Below are 20596 nucleotides of genomic sequence, written 5' to 3'. Positions count from 1 at the left end.
TGACAAGCCTCTTATCCAATTCTGTAAGACCCCTTAGAAGCAGCAGCTCCATCTCTTCCTGCCATGCAAGTTGGTCTGTGTAGAGGGCATTTTCACCAAGGCAAGGATCCCAGCAAACCTTCTTCCCTGATGTCTTAGCCATACCTCCAATGACTGGAAAAAAGGGGCAGCAGGGGGAGGGTAATGCAAGGACCTTGGCTCATCTTACACTGATAACTCACAAAGTGTAACTTCACTTCTCTAAACTCTTAGAGAAATTAAGGAGTTCCATTAGAAATGTTAACTCAGCTATCTGTCTCCACAGCTGTCATCTTCCAACAAAAAGATGACAAAAGAGTCCCCACTGTGGCCTTTAAAACCTCTTCAGTCAGTGAGCTTGGTGTCTTTTGCTTACCTTCCAGATCCACATTCAAGCATTCTCCACCCTGCCTTCTGCCCTGGAGCCTGGGTCAGCAACAGGTCCCCTGCTTCCTAGCTTCTGGTAGGGTTTGCCAATGGGGAGCTCTGGCAGAAAATGCAAGGAAGATGGAGAATGGGGTCAGGTATTTATTTCCCTAACTGCCTCCTGGAAAGGTCAACTGGAGTTGGCTGAGCTTCTTGGCAGAAGGTCAACTCCTTCCCTTAAGGGTCTACGTAAGTCTCTACCTCTTGATTCCAGACTCCCTCCCTTTCTCCCTTCAGACCAAGGGGCGTGTACCAAACATATCAGCTGCCACCATGCCCTGGGGTTACTACACTACCCCTGTGGTTCCCCTACACCCACACCTTTGTAAATAGTCCCCTTGTAAATAACACGTTCCCAGATTATCCTATTTAGAATGTATTTGATTCCTGATGGGACCCTGACTGATACAGTTAGTGTGATAAAATAATTTATATTTTTTCTTTGACTATAAATAATATTCCGTATTTTCTTTTCAAAATAATATATTTGTGTATGGCATTTACTCATGGATGTCAAAGAACTATATAAAAGATAATTCCCACCACATTTCTTGGTAGAGGAATATGAGAGGATAAGTTTTAAAAGAATAAAGTTGCAACTCTCATACAAATATAAAATCGACATGTGTCAAAGATTTTTATTTCATTAATATTTAACTCAGTAAGGAAGAAACCAGTAAGATATTACAACCAGTTCAAAAGAGGGCTCAAATCTCCTGTATGAAGAATTCCAAATAATTTATGCAGATATCCCCCACTCAAAAATGTGGATAGTAACACCCCTTGGGTATGGGCTGTGTTAAGGGATTTGCTTCCAAAGAGCATATTGTGAAAGGGGGAGGAAGGTTTAACTTTATACTGGAGAAACCTGGCAAACACCACCTTAGCCAGGTGATCAAGGTTAATATCATCAGCAAAAAAAGACATGTTGTCTGCGTGTACCCTTGATATGATGTAATAAGAATGGCACTTCAACTCCGTGATCGTCCTTCAAAAACCCATAACCTTGGTCTAATCATGAGAAAATACCAAATTCCAATAGAAGGGCATCTTACAATGTAGCTGACCAGTATTCCCCAAAACTGCCAAGGTCATCAAAAACAAGAAAAATCTGAGAAACAGCCACAGCCTGAGGAAACATGATAACTAAATGTAATGTGGTATCCTGGATGGAATCCAGAAAAAGGATTTAGTGGAAAAACGAATGAAATCTGAATAAAGGATGGAGTTTAATTAACATACCAGTGCTGTTTCCTCAGTTTTGACAAACATACCATAGTAATTTGAGATGTGAATAAAAGGGGGAATTGGGTGAGGGGTATATAAAAACTCTGTACTATTTTTGCATCTTTCTACAAATCTAAATCTGCTGTGCAATTTAAAGTTTATTTTCAAAAGAGAGAGAAAACTCAAAGTGCTATACATGTATGGTCAGGAAAGGAACGCTGAAACGAATTTACAAAGGGATGCAAAACAGGCAAAATCAGCCCGCATCCACAGAGTAATAATCAAATTTTACATTTTTATGGACAGGAATGATTTGCTTACGATTTGTGTTCGACAAGTTAACTTCTATCTCTAAAGAGCTGTAAGACAGCCCTAGTCAAAGACAAATCCTATATAGCTCTATAGGACCAAAGGAATCCGCAGAGGCTCCAGCATTCCCTTAAAAGGATATCTAGAAATCTCTTCTGCCCATTCAAAATCTGCCATAGTTTTTTCCTACAAAGGATGCAGGTGTCCAAATTATAAAAAGCCCTTACAGGGGTGCCTGGTTGGTGCAGTCAGTTAAGCATCTGACTCTTGGTTTCGGCTCAGGCCATGATCTCAAGGTCGTGAGACTGAGTCCTGCATCGGGCTCCCTGCTCAGCGTGGAGTCCGCTTGAGTTTCTCTCTGCCTCTCCCTCTGCCCCTCCCCCCTCTCTAAAATAAATGAATAAATCTTAAAAAAAAAAAAAAAAAACCCTTACAACAGCTGGCCTGACTTGACAAAATGGCTAACATGAGTATACAAATATTCAAACGGTTATGCAATGCTTTGCTGTTATTACAACACTATGGACTGAAAAATAACCCGAAGATCAAGATAATTTATCAGCCTACCAGGGGGAAACCCTACAGACTGCCAGATATCCATCACTGCCTTAGAGTTAAAGCACTTGCAATATCAAGCAACATACCAGCAAATGGTGCAGTAACAAAATAATTTTAAAAAGCAAATTGAACAAAAGAACAATCAATATCAAGTTCCAAATCCCATCCCCTACCTGGTTGTACAAATTATTCATGTTAAAGATAGACTCAGCTCTTAGGTAGGGAACTGTCATTTTCCCAAGGCCTCGTATTTCTATATAGAGGGGCTTCGACTGGATTAACATTCCTGGCCTCGGTTTCTGCCTGTGTAGGAAGACGCTCCATGACAAAATATATACCTGCAGTTTGGAGCATTTACCTTTGGACTTTTTGTTTCAGGCTCTTATTTAAATATGTTTGCTTCCTCTTTCCTCACAGTTTTAATGCATGTAGCAAGTGTCTTAAAGCCAGAATCCACAAGGATCTTTCCAACCTCAGTTTCCTATGTGCTGGTAGAAGAGTGACTATCTCTTATAGTAAATTAGTTAAGAGACTTTGAATATGACCTAGTATACATGCTTGAACGCAAGGGGAAAGGTGTCGATCATGTCCTATGTGAGAATTTCCACTCTGTGTCACAGCAATATTTATTATAAATGAATTAGTATTCTGGTTCTACCCCAATTCATGTCCATTTTAGTTGGTGTGAACTAATTTCTCAGAACCTGATCACCTCACTAACCACTGAAAAAATTAAATCTTGGAGCTTTCAAGTGGGGGGCTAGATTTCTTCCAGCCTCTGTAAGATTAAAACATCTACCTCGGGGCACCTGGGTGGCTCAGTCAGTTAAGCATCTGCCTTTGGCTCAGGTCATGATCCCAGGGTCCTGGGATTGAGCCCCACATCAGGCTCCCTGCTCAGTGGGGAGTCTGCTTCTCTCTCCCCCTCTCCCCAGCTCATGCTCTCTATCTCAAATAAATAAATAACATCTTTTAAAAAAAAAAACTCTAAATCAATCACTGTACCATATCAGAGGGCCTAGAATACATTCCTACATAACCCACTAACCGTACAGTCCCCTTTCAGCACTGTAACAGTTCAAGAACTATTCCTGCTCAGTGATTTCTTGCCTACTCTTATGTTCTTGTTCAACCACCACCCTCCTCTAGAGCCAACTTAATGATGCACTTCACCTTTTACTTCTTTTTTTTAAAAAGATTTTATTTATTTGACAGAGAAAGAGAAAGAGCACAAGCAGGGGGAAAGGCAGGCAGAGGGAGAGGGAGAAGCAGGCTCTCCGCTGAGCAGGGAGCCCAATGTGGGGCTCGATCCCAGGACCCTGGGAGATCATGACCTGAGCTGAAGGCAGATGCTTAACTGACTGAGCCACCCGGGTGCCCCTCACCTTTTACTTCTAACTTGAAGGAAATTGTACAACGTGCGCCACCTCAACATTACATACGATGTTATGAAAGAAAATTCCAAAGTGAAGTAAACATTGCTAAGAGAGTCACTCAAAAATAGGGTCAGGGGAGTATGGAAGAAGCAAGGCATATGCACATCTGTTTCAATTTTTGGAACACTCTGGACTTTAGATTTTTGTCAATTGCACCTCTGCCACCTTCCAGAACACATCCTTCTACTTTGGACTGGAATAGAGATAATGTAACCTCTATCAGCTAAATAGCCCATTGTTTATTAGATAGTTTAACTCTGTCAGCACCAATCACAATTCAATCAAAGGAAGTCATATAACCTCCTGGGCTTTGCCTTTATACGTCTGCACTTTCCACTTACAATTCTGAACACACTTTCAATTTCAGTCCACTCTGTGGCTCCAGGATTGTAATCCCTAAGACCCCAAAATAAATGCTCCTGGCTGCTTTATAGCCTCTTCTTCTTGACTGACAATGGGTATAACCGTTTTGTAACAAAAAGTGATGTATCTGTAAAGACTGCTGCATACTATATCATCTCAGCACTCCAGGCAAGAACCACTGTTTATCTATTTGTTTTCAATTTCCCCCACTGGGACTTACTGATAAAACTCTATTTTCTTTACTCCTAGTGCTTTATGTTTATTCACATTCTACTATTTTATTGCATGTATGTCTTGCCTTCTTAAATTCTTTGTGGAAAGAGACTAGAAGGTCAAAAAATAAAATACAGAAAGGAATACTTTAGTGCCTACTCTCTACCGCCCTCTGCAGGTGGAAGGAAAGAAGTGAGTCACAACCTATACTACCTGCAGTAGTGTCCAAGAGATTCTCACCTAACAGAAAGGTTTAAAGCAATCGGTGACTTTTGAGAGATTAACCATTACCAACCAGCCTCCACCTATTCACAGGATGGATGTCCCAATTTGCTAAAGTCCCTTCACTGTGGAAAGATCTCTAGGAACCATATATCCTATTTTCAAGAAAACTTGCTGTCTCCCGTACTCATATACAAATGGACATCATAGTCCTCTCTTACTCTGGGTCAAGGCTAAGGGCCTTTATGTCAAAGTCCCTTACAGCCCTGTAAAACTTGAGTCCGGGAATGAAGAGAAAAGAGATTCAATAGTTATAACGACATAAAGGCACCAACAATGCAACTTGTCTGTGCTTTGCCAACAAATGTCAACTAACGCAGGAACCCCTGCAATGCAGCAGAGATAATGTGAGATTTTGCTTTTGGTTTTTAAAGAAAGTGTAAATCAGCCTGCAAGATGACCAGCAAACAGGCAGCTTCAATTTTGTGTAGAAAGGACCGTTGATTATGCATGGGTTATTTTCTTCAGTCACACTACTTTATATGGATAGCAACACTGTCAGTGATGTCATCTTCTAAAACAACAGACCCAAATGTATAGGCATATTGTGCCAACTGAGCCCAAATCAATGACCTGAGTAATGCAATCATGGTAGCACTATTATTCCTCATCTAAACCCTCCAAGCCCATAGAAAAATAATGCTAATCTGATGCATATTCAAGGAATAGGTTGTGTGGGAAAGAAGATCAAGCCTTTGTCTAATTTTTATTTACATTCTAATATGTATTTACAGGAAACCCCACAAAATTTAGCATCATTATGTGCATCAGAATATGTCATTTTATTTTTGCATTAGCAGCAGGTTAAAAAATTTATTAACAATGACACACTCTCTTGGATAAGAATATTTTTAGCGAGGGTATTTTCTAAAGAACTGCACTCCAACTGTGCATTCACATAGCATACCAACATTTTTCCGAAACTGCAGCGTCAGAATGATTAATAGCATTCCTGACAGACGAGGTATCGTTGTTTTATTGATTGGAGTAAGGACATTTTTGAAAGATTTATAGCTTTTAGTTCCACTTCTGCTTGTTTTATGATTCAATTGATTCATTCTATTTACCTACCTTCATAATGGGCATAATAAGGACTTAAGCAGATTTAAAATTTCTCAACGTCTGGAAACTTAAGCTTTCTGAGCTGAGCTAAGTTTCTTTAAAGGGTGTGTATGGAAGAGTTCCAATGAGTCTTCCCACTCGTTTAAAGTATACACTGAGCGCTCTCTACAAAGTTGGAGAGGTTCATCGGAGGAGTCAATACACTGCCTTCGAAGATCACACATCCGGGTCACCTTGGAGCCAGGCAGAGGCCCCGCCCCTCTAGGGGTGGAGCCACGGGCCCGTGGAACGTCCCGCTGCCACGATCCGCCACGTCCTCCCCGCGCGCTGAAGGCGGGGCTTGCGCAGCGCGATCCTCGAACGTATCGGATTGCCACGCGGGTTCAAACCATGTCTGAGAGCGGCCGGATACCTCAGGCCCGGGCGCTTCTGCAGCAGTGCCTGCACGCCAGGCTGCAAGTACGTCCAGCCGAGGGAGACGCCGAGAGCCAGTGGGTGGAGGTAACGTCAGCCCCGCCACTCGCGGTACCGCGTGCAGGGGCGGGCCTTCCTGCGTTCTTTTGGTGATCTCCCTCCCTCTCCCCCCCACGTCTCCCTCCCGGCCCCCGCCCACGTCTCCCTCCGTCCCCCCTCCCCGCCCACGTCTCCCTCCGCGCTGGCGGTGCGTGGCGCCCGCACGTGCCGTGGGCGGTGCGGACCGCCGCTCGGCCCACCCACCTCCTGCCGCAGAGGCCTGGCACTTCCCTTTCTCCCTCAGACGTATTGCGCCGGCGGAAGAGAGTGTGCACTGCCTAGGACCGCGGGAATTTGAACTTCGTCTCACCTTCTGCCTACCTGAGCTTGGTGGACTTGAGGCCTAATTGTCTCAGATCTCTTGCTTTCAAAAGAGCGAGGGCCTTGCCACGTCCTTTGCTTTGCTCGGGCTGCTGGTGGCTAGTGCTGGTCTGGTTCGAGCTTGTAGGTTAGATTAGTTGCTAACGTTCAAGACCTGTTTTACCTTGCGCTCCAGATTCTGTGGAATTCCCTGTTATGTAGCCTGCAGCTAGGCACAGAAATGAGACTTCCCGTGAAACAATTCTTTTTCCAAGAAACTTAAAAATTTTGCGTATTTGCAACCAGAAACAAAGACGACTACTTTTATTATAATGTTGCGTTGTTGTTGAACACAATTCCTCCGGAGAATTTAAAACACACCGATAGGAGTTCCTTCTACTTTAGTATTTGCCCTTTTTTTTTTTTTAAAGATTTTATTTATTTATTTGACAGAGAGAGATACAGCGGGAGAGGGAGAGCACAAGCGGGGGCAGAGGAAGAGGGAGAAGCAGGCTTCCCGCCGAGCAGGGAGCCGGATATGGGGCTCGATCCCAGGACCCTGGGATCATGACCTGAGCCGAAGGCAGACACCCAACCACTGAGCCACCCAGGCACCCCTAGTATTTGCCCTTTAAAGACAGCCTGCCCCAAGTCTATGCAAAAACAAAATGTTCTTTTTTTCTTTTTTTTTTTAAAGATTTTTTTTTTATTTATTTATTTGACAGAGAGAGACATAGCGAGAGCAGGAACACAAGCAGGGGGAGTGGGAGAGGGAGAAGCAGGCTTCCCGCAGAGCAGGGAGCCCGATGAGGGGCTCGATCCCAGGACCCTGGGATCATGACCTGAGCCGAAGGCAGACGCTTAACGACTGAGCCACCCAGGCGCCCAAAAAAACAAAATGTTCTTTAACGCTCCTGACCTATTTTTGGAGTAAGTTAAAATGAAGAAAAATTAGTTGCTAATTAAGGCTTTTGGAGATACTCGAAAACTTAATGTAGGAGCATCTTTTTCACTCATCTGCTGGATTCAGTCCCAGATCTAGCATTCCTTAACACAGCCCTAGTCATTATGTTAAATATTACGCATAAACTGTGTATGTGGGTAGTTATTCTTAAATCAGAAGCTATTACTCTCTGCTAATTTAGGAATATTTATAAACACAAATATTCCTATATTTCCCCCTACCCATTTCTTTCTCAAAAATTCATGTTTCTTGTTTTTGTTATGCACCCCCCCCCCCTTTTTGAGGTCTTGATTTGTCTTCTGTATTGTGGAATTTGGTTCTTTTCATATTTGTCATCCTATCAAAAGAATTGCCTATTTTTTATAGTTAACTCTTGGGACTATAAATTCCAAACTATTAATCATTTAGATTTCCTTTTTTTTTTTTTTTTTTTTTTGACCAATCTAAGTTATTTATTTAAGCCATCTCCTGCCATAAGCAAAAGGATGGAAGATCAGTATACTGGTCATCATTTGATGCAAGTAAGGAAGGTGAGCTTAAGGTCCCATAGACTTTTCTTTTTTCTGGTCCGTGTGCAGAGTCATGGTCCAAACCAGTGCTGTGGTCCCCACTGGGTGGTGGTCCAGGTTCTCTTCATTCATCTTCATAGCCGGTTGGAAGTGGATTCACGTGAGAGTTATGGAATAGACTATGATTACCATCTCCCCAGGGAAAGGGCTTGGACCTGATGCGGAGATGGGGGTAGGCGACGAACTCGGGTCTCTCGTGCTCTCCGTGAGGCGACTTCAGGAAGACATTCAGCATGCTCACACCCACGCCAGGGAGCGCTACGAAGTAGGTGAGAGCCTTCCACATGCGAGCTGAGCCCTCCTCGCCGTGGGCGCCACTCGACGTGGAACGCCCCAGCTGTGCCCCGGACCGACCTAGGAGCCCAGACAGCCGGGACACAGATGCCGCCGCCGCCATTTTCGACCTGGACCCGATTTCTTCCATTTTTTAAATCTTTTTATATTCTTCATGCCACAGTTCTTTATGCAAAATCATATTTTATTGCATCCTTCCAAACTATCAGTTTGTGTTGATAAACTCTAAAAGCTATTCTAAAGCTTTCCCTTTCACTCCCACACATAAAGAACTGACAATTAATTAGATAGAAAGTAAATTTTTTCCTCCTTTTCAAACATCCTCTTCCCTATTCTATTAAAAGTTATAATTTTTTTTAAAAGAAATATTGTTATGTCAAAAGATTTGAAGGTTACTTTGTGTTCTCAGTTTTATTCATTTAGACCATTGCTGTCACAGGCTAATGTTTTTCTTCCCGAAAAGGTGAGCTTTTTAAAATTACGGTGAGAGGGGTGCCTGGGTGTTTCAATTGGTTAAGCCTCTGACTCTTGGTTTCAGCTCTGGTCATGATCTCATGAGTGGTGGTATCCAGCCCTGCATTGGGCTCGGAGCTCAGCAGAGAGATTCTGCTTGAAGATTCTCTCCCTCTGCCTGTTCCCCTGCTCATGCATGTGCTTGCTCTCTGTCTCTGCTCTCTAAAATAAATAAATAAATCTTAAAAATTAAAAAAAAAAAACTATAGTGAGAATTATATGTAATTTCCTATATATTTAAAATGTTTTCTACCATAAGAAGCTAAAAGAAAAGTGGTTCTGACTTGAAGAGGAATTTGTAGGTCACAACTAAGATCTATTATTGGAATAAACTAAAAAAAAATACCTTAACGAGGAGGTAGTATGGTGGGTGGAAGGAACAGGTGTCTATTTCTGCATATCATTACATACTTAATTCTGACATTGCAAGTGTCCAAATACGAATATGCCTGAGATTTTGACTGAATGTGCTTGAGATTTGGGCTGGTACTAAAACAATCCCAGTGGAGTGACCTGTGGCAGTGGTGCAAATATCTGTATCATTCATCCTGCCTGCTCCTTACTATGGGTGTGCTTTGGAGACCTTTGCTTGTTCCAGAAGCACATTTGCACTTCTTAAAAGTTACTTATTTCCAGCAAATCAAGAGTGAGTGCAAAGCTGCATTTATGTTTATATAGAAGACTATTTAGATAACACATAGAGGCTGTAAGATACAGTTGAACTTAAATGCAAACAACAGATAAATTGAGTCCCTATCATGTCTGTAAAGTGCTTTGGGAATTAAAATGTAAAATAAATTGTGCTTCAGCCCTTAAATTTATTTTTACATACTAATTTAATAAACACTTATGTAGCTGTTACTATGAGCTAGGCACTGTTTTAAGCACTTTACAAATATTAATTAATCTTTATAATAGCTCTTGGACTCAACAAGGTTAATCTACAAAATAAGAAATTTAATGATTCACTCAGCAGCAAAATCAGAGTCATTTATCATTTCTCTCTTTCCCATATATATCCTACAAGAGCCAATAAAGAAATATCCAAGTCATTATATTTAAAAGTTTACATTCCTGAGGCACCTGGGTGGCTCAGCCAGTTGGGCGTCCAATTCAGTTTCAGCTCAGGTCATGATCTCAGGGTCGTGGGATTGAGTTCCTCTTAGGTGGGCTCTGCACTGGGGGTGGAGCCTGCCTGAGATTCTCTCTGTCCCTCTCCCCTTCAAGCTCGCTCTCTTAAAAAATAAAAAACTTACATTCCTGTTAACAGACAACCTCATGATGTAGAACTTAATATCATAAATGCAGTATCAAGGCTTAATCACTGTTGATTTAAAGCATTGACAATAACAAAAAATAATTGGACAATTTCTTGGAATTTAGTGAAGTAGAGTCAGACCCTTAGTTTTATTACCTGCAAGTAAATGGATTTGGAAGAATAAAGAGTAATGATGTCAAAAGACATCAGTCACGCTGTTGCTTATACATCAGCCATATCTAATATAATGTGAATTCATTTGGTGTTGAATAAATGGGGCTCAGCAAACTACACATTTCTAAGTGTCAGCCTTACTTAAGGGAGAGGAGGCTGGTTCATACTCATAATGACTTTGACTAGAAGTAAATGTTTGAGGGTACAACTTGTGGTCTTCACTGCTCTTGGTTATATCTTAAACTTAATTTTTGTAAGAAATGATAATTGAGGTGATTAAATATTGGAAAAGATTTTGTTTTCTCACATATTTAAAAAATCAAATCTGTTATAAAAATATATTTCTCTTCCTATGGGTTTAATCTCCATATAGCAGTTTTAAAACTTTATTCATTTACTTCTGTATCGCTATGTAGTTTTTTTCTAATTTGAGTTTTCTCTGGTGATTTCTCATAGGTTCAGAGAGGATTAGTAATCTACGTGTGTTTTTTCAAGGGAGCTAATAAAGAACTTCTTCCCAAAATGGGTACGTACTTGATGTTTGTTTTTTTAAAAGTAAAAATGAGTAGGAACAGATAGATGAACCAGAAGAGGTAAAAACCACAATCTTAAGTTTTACTGGTAAGTTTTAAATGAGTTAACTCTACAGTTGTTGGCTTTAGCTACTTTTGCCTTTTCCAAAGTTTAAAGTAAGCAAGTGTGGTGGGATTCTTTCAAAACATCTGCACCATTTCAGATGGCTTATAGATTAGTTTAGAAGAGTATACACACACGCGTGCGCACACAGCACAATTGAGATTCAGCCACATTTCTAACAGAAACTTGTTAGAAGCAGGGTGGCCACATAGGAAGAAGCAGATGCTTCATTTCTTTTCTTTTCTTTTTTTTAAGATTTTATTTTTTTATTTGACACAACAAGTAGGCAGAGCGGCAGGCGGAGGGAGAGGGAGAAGCAGGCTTCCTGCTGAGCAAGGAGCCCAATGCGGGGCTTCATCCCAGGACTCTTGATCCCGTGACCTGAGCCGAAGGCAACTGCTTTAACTAACTGAGCCACCCAGGCGCCCCAGATGCTTCATTTCTTAATATAGTTTCCTTATCTCCCACAGCCCCTGACGGGGTCATGTTGGTGACACTGTATGTGCAAGATGTGGGTCCCATCAAATCTGGACAGCTAAGTCTTATTATTATGGAAAATTTTAAATTAACTATTTATGCACCTTTTTTTAAATAAGAAATGTATATAAATATAAGGTTTTCCTGATCTTGAACAAGGTTCAGTGTCATCACAACCATACCTCCTCCAGGGACAGAAAAGCTGGGTTAGTGTTCAGTTATCTCTGAACACTAATTTACCTGCCTGCAGTTCTCCACTGTCCCTGATAGTCCATAGCACTGCACATTTCTTGTGATAATTACATAGTTTCAGATACACCACATCAAATACTAGATAGTATTTGATAAAATAATTATGTACAAAAAAAACCTGAATTAATGAAGCTATCCCTAAGGTTGGGGACAGGTTATATTCTCTTTATTAGTAGCGGACAGCACCCATTAGTTGGATTAATAAGAAATATAAATTACACAAATGGGTAGTTGCAACATGCAGAAGTTAACCTAGAAGAGCTTCAAGTAGTGGCACTCCAGGGTAAATAGCCCAATGAGGAACCTCTGGGGCAAAAGGCTAAAAACTCCCAGAGGTAATTTTATACCAAGACATCAAACATGTTTGACAACTTTGTCAGGGGATGAAAACTAGACTTAAAGGACTATGATAGGTAAGGGGGAAAGCCAATAACTGATGGTTTGAAATTTGATTCTGGAAGATAATAGGGAGCTTTCTAGGGTTTAAAGAGAAAATGAGGGGTGCCTGGCTGGCTCAGTCAGTGGAGCATGCAACTCTTGATCTCAGGATCATGAGTTCGAGCCCCATGTTGGGATATAGAGATTACTTTAAAAAAAAAGCGGGGGGGCGGCGCCTGGGTGGCTCAGTCGTTTTAAGCGTCTGCCTTCAGCTCAGGTCATGATCCCAGGGTCCTGGGATCGAGCCCCGCATTGGGCTCCCTGCTCAGCGGGAAGCCTGCTTCTCCCTCTCTCACTCCCCTTGCTTATGTTCCTTCTCTCCCTGTGTCTCTCTCTGTCAAATAAATAAATAAAATCCTAAAAAAATAAAATAATAGAGCAAATGAAATGAAGGCTCCTATTACAGAGGATGATTTGCCAAGACCTATTGCTTGGGTACTGGACATTCTGTCCATTTTCCTAAGTTAATATTTTGCCTTGAATTAAATCTTTATTGACCATAGAAAGTGTAGTAGAAATCTACAAAAACAGGAAGAGAATTTTTGTCATTGTGACTTAAGATTGACTCCTAAAGTTGTTTCATACTTTCTTAAGTGACTCTTAAGCATAATAAAGTGAAATGAGTCAACCAAATCCAAGCTACATTTTGTGTAATAGTAAATAAATCCTGTGCGCTTCCATCTATGTCTAAGTTCACTCTGAATACATACATTAAGACTGTGATGAATTAGGAGGTCCACCTTAGCTCTTTTAGTGGACAATCGAAAATAAAACTGTATATATCATGATTCTCAGTAAAGAACAGAGATTCTATCCCATTCTGCTGGTTGGTGTGAGTTATAAAGAAAAAAAAAAGTCCATCTGTTATTGATAGCATTAGCTTGTACTTCCTTTATTCCAGGAGGCAAAGTAAGCCTGTGTGATGGGCTTCTCTTAAACCCCACCTCATACTTTTACATGGATTCAGATCTTTCTAATCAAATCATATACCCCTTGGGAACATAACCAGTTATATCCATAAAGTCTGAAGTTACATGGCTAACATAGAGATGTGCAGAATCTTTCTCAATTCATTTTCAGTATAATTGAACTGAGATCCAGGAACCTGTCAAAGCTTAACTTCCCGTATACATCGTTGGAGATACTTGATTGATAACCTGTCTTAAGATCTTTGAGGTTCCAACATACCATTGATTCCTTGTCTCATTTTAATTCTACTTACTGACAGTTGTATTTGTATTATATTTATTTCTACATACTGATATTTGTATACCAACAACATTAATTGAATTCTCAGTTATAGCCAGTAGAGGGAGGTGTGAGGAAGTATAATAAATTGTACTTACCTCGCTCGCCTGTTATTCCAAAATTGTCTACTTAGTCTGTCACTAGCCTGAGGCCTGGCTAGCTGGATAGAGATTTCCCTTGGAACGAAGTGCCCTGGAGAGTTACAGTTTCCTTAGAAGCAATCAATAACAACTGCTGGCTATATAGCAAAGTCCTATTCATAATAGAGAAAATTAGAGGTATTTTAAAATAGATGTTAGTTGAAAATTGAAAATGCTTAATGCATACTTTAGGAATTCATTTGGGTGTTCATCTTGGCAGGTTTCTACCAGGTCAATTCCCTGATCTGTAGAGTGGGGCAACCAGACTGAGTCTTTCCTAATATTTACTACAAACCCTCCAATACTTGAAACCATTGACAACCCTACTAGAAAGCATACCTTTTCAAGCCTAATTATTGGGTAGGTGTGTGAGATCTATATAGTTTCTTTTACCATTTGTCCTCTGAGGAATATTTTATTTTTAAGATTTTATTTATTTGAGAGAGAGAGAGAGTGTGTATGTGTGTGTGTGTGCAAGCATGGGAAGGGGCAGAGGAAGAGGAGAGAGAATCTCAAGCAGACTCCATGCCAAGCATGGAGCCCAAATGAGGGCTTGATCTCACCACCCTGAGATCATGACCTGAGCTGAAATCAAGAGTTAGATGCTTAACCGACAAACCACCCAAGCGCCCCTGAGGAATATTCTTTATAAGCAGAAGTTATTTATACCCTTTATGGAGTCAAGAAGACCCTAAGGCTATTCATATTAGGTGTTTCTTTTGTTTATTGTTTTGAAAATAGCTAATGTTGAGATGTAAAGGTTTTCTAAGTTTAGATTTTTAGCTAGACATAGATATTTATGGCTTTTTTGACAGTTCTTAATAGCTATAAGAGTATAGTGTCATAAATGCCATAAAAATAATAACACCATGTTTTCTTGTGTGTTTATGAACATAATGCCAGTATACCTTTTGATTTACTTTTTTGGTTGTAACTGAATTTCTGATGATGCTTGTTTTCAGCTTTACTCCTCTCCCATGGGTTATATTTGTCATATGATTAGACTGTGTTACATAGTGCCTTTGAGATTATGCAACTGCAAAATTATCTGGTTTATAATCATAATAAACCTGGAACCTTTGTCTCAGTTTAGAACTCTAGGCAATTAAGTTACTCTAAGATTTCTATTTAATATTCTTTGTTATAAAGCAGAATTTGGTGTGAGGAGGATTCATCATGGCCTTTTTCCAATGAGATTTGCTTATGGAATATAAAAAGGAACAAAAATGCAAAATCTTCTCATGTATCCCCCTGGGGCAACAGTATTTTGAGGTTTCAATATACAGTTACTTTTTAGTCCTTACTGCATGAATTTATTGTTAGTAATCTTGACTGCCCAGTTGGATTTAAAACATCATGCCATTTTTTGCATGAAATTTGCCTTATTTTCCTGCTTAGGTCATTTAGCTTAGTGAAGCAGTTCTTTAAATCTGAGTAGAGATTTTGGGTAAAAAGCATGAGCCAACAAACTAGATTTTAAACATGAGATTTGCTGACTAGATGATTATTGGTTTTCTTCATGTTTCTGACTCCAAGATGTTTTGCCTTTCTTCCCCACCCAGTTAATACACTGTTAAATGTGAAGTTAAGTGAAACAGAAAATGGTAAGCACGTGTCTATATTGGACCTACCTGGCAATGTTCTAATCATCCCTCAAGCCACCCTTGGGGGGAGAGTAAAAGGAAGAAACATGCAGTATCACTCTAACTCTGGAAAAGAAGAAGGCTTGGAACTTTATTCCCAATTTGTGATTCTATGTGAAAAAGAACTGGCTGCCAACAGCAAGTGTGCCGAAGCTGGGGTTGTGGTGGAGCATGGTACATACGGGAACAGGCAGGTGTTACAGCTGGATACCAACGGACCATACACACACCTAATTGAGTTTTGAAAAATTAAAAGTTTCTACAGTTGTTTTCTGGTATAAAATGATCTCAACTATAATTCGATTTTCTTCCTCTTCTTGAATACACTAATCTGCAGCATTTTTAGACAAGAAAATCCTGGGTCCTATCCAGACCTCTGCAACCTGTTAATTGGATGACCTTGCCTTGCCAAGTCACCAAACTCTGGATCTCAGTCACCTTTCGTCCTGCTTTCCCCTACACTTCCACTTGAAAACTTGAAAAATGCTTTCTATTCACCTTATAGTCACTGTGGAAATGTTCTTAGAGAGCTGTATTTAAGTATTTTGCATGAAGAATTTTGTGCGATCAAGAAAAATATTTCTTATACCCTCAAATGTATGAAGTATGTAATAAAAATAACTTTGTATTAAAATTAGGTAAAATCCCACGCAAACCGATTACAGTTTTGTCAATTTTGTTTTACTATTTCAGTTTTCCATATTCTGAATGAAAACAATATGTTACTTACTATTCTTTTTAATAATATCTGTGAAAATGTAGTCTAGAAATGTTATTGTGCATTATATTACTTTCCAAGGACATCCAAGTGCTTTAAATCATTTTAAGAATCTTTAGTTGAGGGGTGCCTGGGTGGTTCAGTCGGTTAAGCGTCTGCCTTCTGCTCAGGTCATGATCCCAGGGTCCTGGGATCAAGTTCCACATCAGGCTCCTTGCTCAGCAGGGAGCCTGCTTCTCCCTCTGCCTACCACTCCCCCTGCTTGTGCTCTCTCTCACTCGCTCGCTCGCTCTGACAAATAAAAAAATCTTTTAAAAAAAAGAATCTTTAGTTGAGGGGTGCCTGGGTGGCTCAGTCGTTAAGCATCTGCCTTCAGCTCAGGTTGTGATCTCGGAGTCCTGGGATGGAGCCCTGCACAGGCTCTGTGCTCAGCGAGGGGTCTCCATCTCCCTCTGCCTCTGTGCTCTCTCGCTCTCTCTCACTCTCAAGCAAATAAGTAAAATCTTTAAAAAAAATCTTAAGTTGATACAAGAACAAGGTATGAAGATTAAAAAATGTTTTTATTTGGGGCGCCTGGGTGGCTCAGTCGTTAGGCGTCTGCCTTTAGCTCAGGTCGTGATCCCAGAGTTCTGGGATTGAACCCCACATCGGGCTCCCTGCTCAGTGGGAAGCCTGCTTCTCCTTCTCCCACTCCTCCTGCTTGTGTTCCCTCTCTCGCTGTGTCTCTCTCTGTCAAATAAAATCTTTAAAAAAAAGTTTTTATTTAATATACCAATTGGTTAATTAATACTTCTGTTTCTCAGTTTTTTTACCAAAATAATGTATGTCTCATTTTCTGTCCTTGGTTTTTAAAAGTTACTGCTTTGTGAAATTATGTTCATAAGTTTTCTAGGAAGTCCTTTCTTACTTAGATTGCCACAAAAGGAAGAAAAAAAAAGGGAAGCTTTCTACTGCAATTATTTGGAAACAAGCTGACTTGTTCTTTTCCATATTATTTAACGATTTCGAGCCAGTGTTTTTTCTGTTAGTGAATGTTTGTGCCCCACCCCCATTCACATGTTGAAGTCCCCCAATTTAATGGTATTTGGAGATGGGGCTTTGGGAAGTAATTAGGGTTAATGAGATCATAAGAGTGGGTCCCTCATGATGGGATTAGAATCTTCATAAGAAGAGTAACCAGAGAGCTTGCTTGCTCGTTCTCTTTGCTCCCACCATGTGAGGATGCAATAGGAAGGGGGCTATCTACAAACTAGGAAGAGAACCCTTATCAGAAACTGACCATGTTGACACCTTGATCTTGAACTTGCAGCCTCCAGACTGTGAGAAAATAATTTTCTGTTGTTCAAGCCACTCAGTCTATGGTATTTTGTTAGGACAACCTGAGCTGATGAAGATAGTGATACAAGATAGACAGCTAATGAGGTAGATTTTTCAGTCAAGAGAAAAAGATATATGAGAAACTGAAAGAATAAATGAATCAATAAAAGATAATCAGTTTTTGCAAACTCCTCTGACTTTATTTGAAAAGATATTTTGAAGTGTAAACACCAAATAATATTTCTAATTAGCAAAAGATGAAGAAAATAACTTGAATAAACATCTTAAGTAGCTGCTAAAAATTCCTTTGTGTCATCATTCCTTTAGGTCTGTCCTCCTAAGATAGTTAAAATTTTTGTTATCATGAAAATCCTATTACTCTGTATCCTTCCTGTACTATTCTATTTTGGAACTTGAGAATCAATAACTGGCTTGGTAATGAGCTCATTGTCCTTAACTCTTGCTTTATTGATTCATGATACACTTATTGAAATGTAATAAACTATTCATAAACTTTTGAACTCCAATTTTCTCAAAGCTTTTCTGAGAAGGTGTATATGTCTTTTGGAAAAGATTATGTGTTACCTATTTTAAATCATTTTGATTTTGTGTGTAGGTGAAATGCTGACTCATAGCCCTAGATTGCTGTTTTATAGTTTTTTTTAAAAAATTTGCTTGAGGTACTTGTGGAGAATAGCAATTTCAACTACATGAAGAGTTATTAAGCAGAAAGTGATGGCCAACTTTCATTTCCAAGGAGGCTAGGACAAGAGAATTAAGACAGGAGAAATAGTGGATATGAAAATAAATACATCTTGGCTTTCTGTAGCTCTTCTGGCCCAAGGTGCTCAAAGAACCTTCAATAGATCCCTCCTTTTATCTTCCCAGTGTATAATGAGGATAGTGCTGTGGAAAGTAAGACAGTGCTTATTTTTCCCAAGATCATACTATAGGGAGGAATAATGTCCATCTTTCTACTTTTCCTTAAATGAGAATTGTTAAAACTGACATTGATCTTGGTAAAGGCTTAGCATCTCCCAGTGTGGATCACTTGAGAAAGAACAGCCAATAAATTGGTTTACTTACAGAATTAGGTGGCAGTAGGGTTGCACCTAATTTATGTGCCTTCTGCCTCTGTTTTTCTAAGATTCTAGAATGTCTCAGAATTTCTAAGTATTATTTTATCTGCCCATTTAGAAACAATATGGGTTCAGTTACAGAAAATACTGTATATAAGACATTACTGATGGGGCGCCTGGGTGGCTCAGTTGGTTAAGCGACTGCCTTCGGCTCAGGTCATGATCCTGGAGTCCCGGGATCGAGTCCCACATCGGGCTCCCTGCTCAGCAGGGGGTCTGCTTCTCCCTCTGCCCTCTTCCCTCTCGTGCTCTCTGTCTCTCATTCTCTCTCTCTCAAATAAATAAATAAAATCTTTAAAAAAAAAAAAAAAAAAGACATTACTGATGAATGTGGTTTTAATATCTTGAATATACTCATACAAAGTAAAATCAAACACACTTACCATTCCTTCATTAGTTCAAGTAAAAAAAGGCCCACCGTTAATGAATCATATCTGTATTAATGATGATTTATTGACTCCATAATGAAAGAAGTCAACTTATCAATTATAAAGATCAAATGCTATGGAGTCCTATGCCACTTGTTTTGTAGAATAAGAATTCACATTGGTGTTTTAAGACAGTGACATGTCCTATTTTTAATATCTATGGTTAATATTGCACAGGGCCTGATTTGTTATATGTAGATATAGTTAGGGCACCTGGGTAGCTCAGTGGGTTAAGTGTCCAACTCTTAGTTTTGGCTCAGATCATGGTCGCACGGTTGTGAGATCAAGCCCCCGTCAGGCTGTGGAGTCTGCTTGAGATTCTCTGCCTCTCCCTCTCCTCTGCCCCTCCTCCCATTCACATGCATGCTCTCTCTCACTTTGGCTCTCTAAATAAAATCTTATGTATTTATTAAGTTTAATCATTCCCAAACTTACTGAATTAAAAAAAAAAACTAGAAATGCCTTACCTATTAATTTATTGAAATAATACTAGTTTCAGAAAGGGAAGATCTACAGAAAAGTAACATTTTCATTCTGAAGCCACACTGTAGTGACGACTTTAAATGTTTGATAGTCTCCTAATTATTCTCCCTTCCTCCTATTTCTCCTGCCTCTAATCCTTTTTGCAGACCATCTCCAAGGTAATGATCCTAGAACAGTCTTTTCTCCATGATATTCCACAGTTCAGAAACTTTTTTTTATTAAGTTGTTTATTCTAACCCCAGGATAGTTAAACATACAGTGTTATATTACCGTTCAGAAACTTTTATAACCTTTTAACTACGGGTCAAAGTCTAAACTTCTGAAGTTGGAATGAAAGTTCTCCATACTCCTTGGGAGTGAATGAAATCATGCAGGGAGAACTGTAGAGAGGACCAATGTCAGAATCGTGGGAAAACATAAAGGAAGAGCAAAAAAATGAGAGGCCAGAGGACACTATAGAGATCAGAAATGCAGAGAGAACCCAAAAAACACAGTATTAAGATAATTTTCAAGATGTAAACGGTGACAAAATCAGTGCCACATACTGAAGAAAAACTGGATAACACAAAGACTGAGGAGAGACCTCTAGGCCTAGCAGTTAGGTATTTTCAAGCTTCTGGAAAATTGGTGTTAATTTTACAAGATTCAGTAGAAGTAGAAAAAGATTCTTAATCTTTTGTCCTTGGGCAGAGTGTCTCAAAGTGTGCCAGTGGACCAGGAATCACCTGGGAGCCTAATATTTTAACAAAATGCAGTTTTTGAGGACCATCCCAAACATACTCTATTAGAATCTCAGGACTTAGAATCTATCTACTCAGCAGTGTCCCCCTGGTGATTCTCATGAACACGGGAATCCCAGAACCACCGTTGCTCGGAATGAAGTGCAGACTTACTGCTATCACAGTTTTATACTCTGGCTCCAGCTTGACTTTTTTTTTTTTTTTTTAAGATTTTATTTGAGACACAGAGCAAGAGAGAGAAAGCACGCACGCGTGTGCACGGGGGAGGGGGAGGGGCAGAGGGAGAGGGAAACGCAGACTCCCCGCTGAGCAGGGAGCCCAGTGCTGGGCTCCATCTTAGGACCCTGAGATCAGGACCTGAGCCTAAGGCAGACATTTAACTGACTGAGCCACCCAGGCGCCCCTCCAGCTTGACTTTCTAACCCTTTCTCCCACTACTCTTAATAGAAATTCCCCAA

At 40.1% G+C, this 20596-nt stretch overlaps 2 protein-coding genes across 2 annotated transcripts; one reads left to right on the top strand and one right to left on the bottom strand.

Moving 5' to 3' along the window:
- Positions 1 to 6154: 6154 nt before the first annotated feature.
- DTD2 (D-aminoacyl-tRNA deacylase 2) lies at positions 6155 to 16187 on the top strand. The gene is made up of 3 exons (XM_032404560.1): positions 6155 to 6395; positions 10936 to 11005; positions 15233 to 16187. The coding sequence occupies exons 1-3, from the start codon at positions 6285 to 6287 to the stop codon at positions 15556 to 15558; spliced, it is 507 nt and encodes a 168-aa protein (XP_032260451.1). The 5' UTR covers positions 6155 to 6284; the 3' UTR covers positions 15559 to 16187.
- Positions 8191 to 8639, bottom strand: LOC116632612 (cytochrome c oxidase subunit 6A1, mitochondrial-like). Its single transcript, XM_032404561.1, has one exon. The coding sequence runs from the start codon at positions 8635 to 8637 to the stop codon at positions 8305 to 8307; it is 333 nt and encodes a 110-aa protein (XP_032260452.1). The 5' UTR covers positions 8638 to 8639; the 3' UTR covers positions 8191 to 8304.
- Positions 16188 to 20596: the final 4409 nt, after the last annotated feature.

The sequence above is a fragment of the Phoca vitulina genome, unplaced genomic scaffold, assembly GCF_004348235.1.
Source record: "Phoca vitulina isolate PV1807 unplaced genomic scaffold, GSC_HSeal_1.0 scaffold7, whole genome shotgun sequence".
Taxonomy (NCBI): Eukaryota; Metazoa; Chordata; class Mammalia; order Carnivora; family Phocidae; genus Phoca; species Phoca vitulina.
Note: the sequence above shows the minus strand (reverse complement) of the source record. Positions and strands in the feature narration are given on the sequence as shown.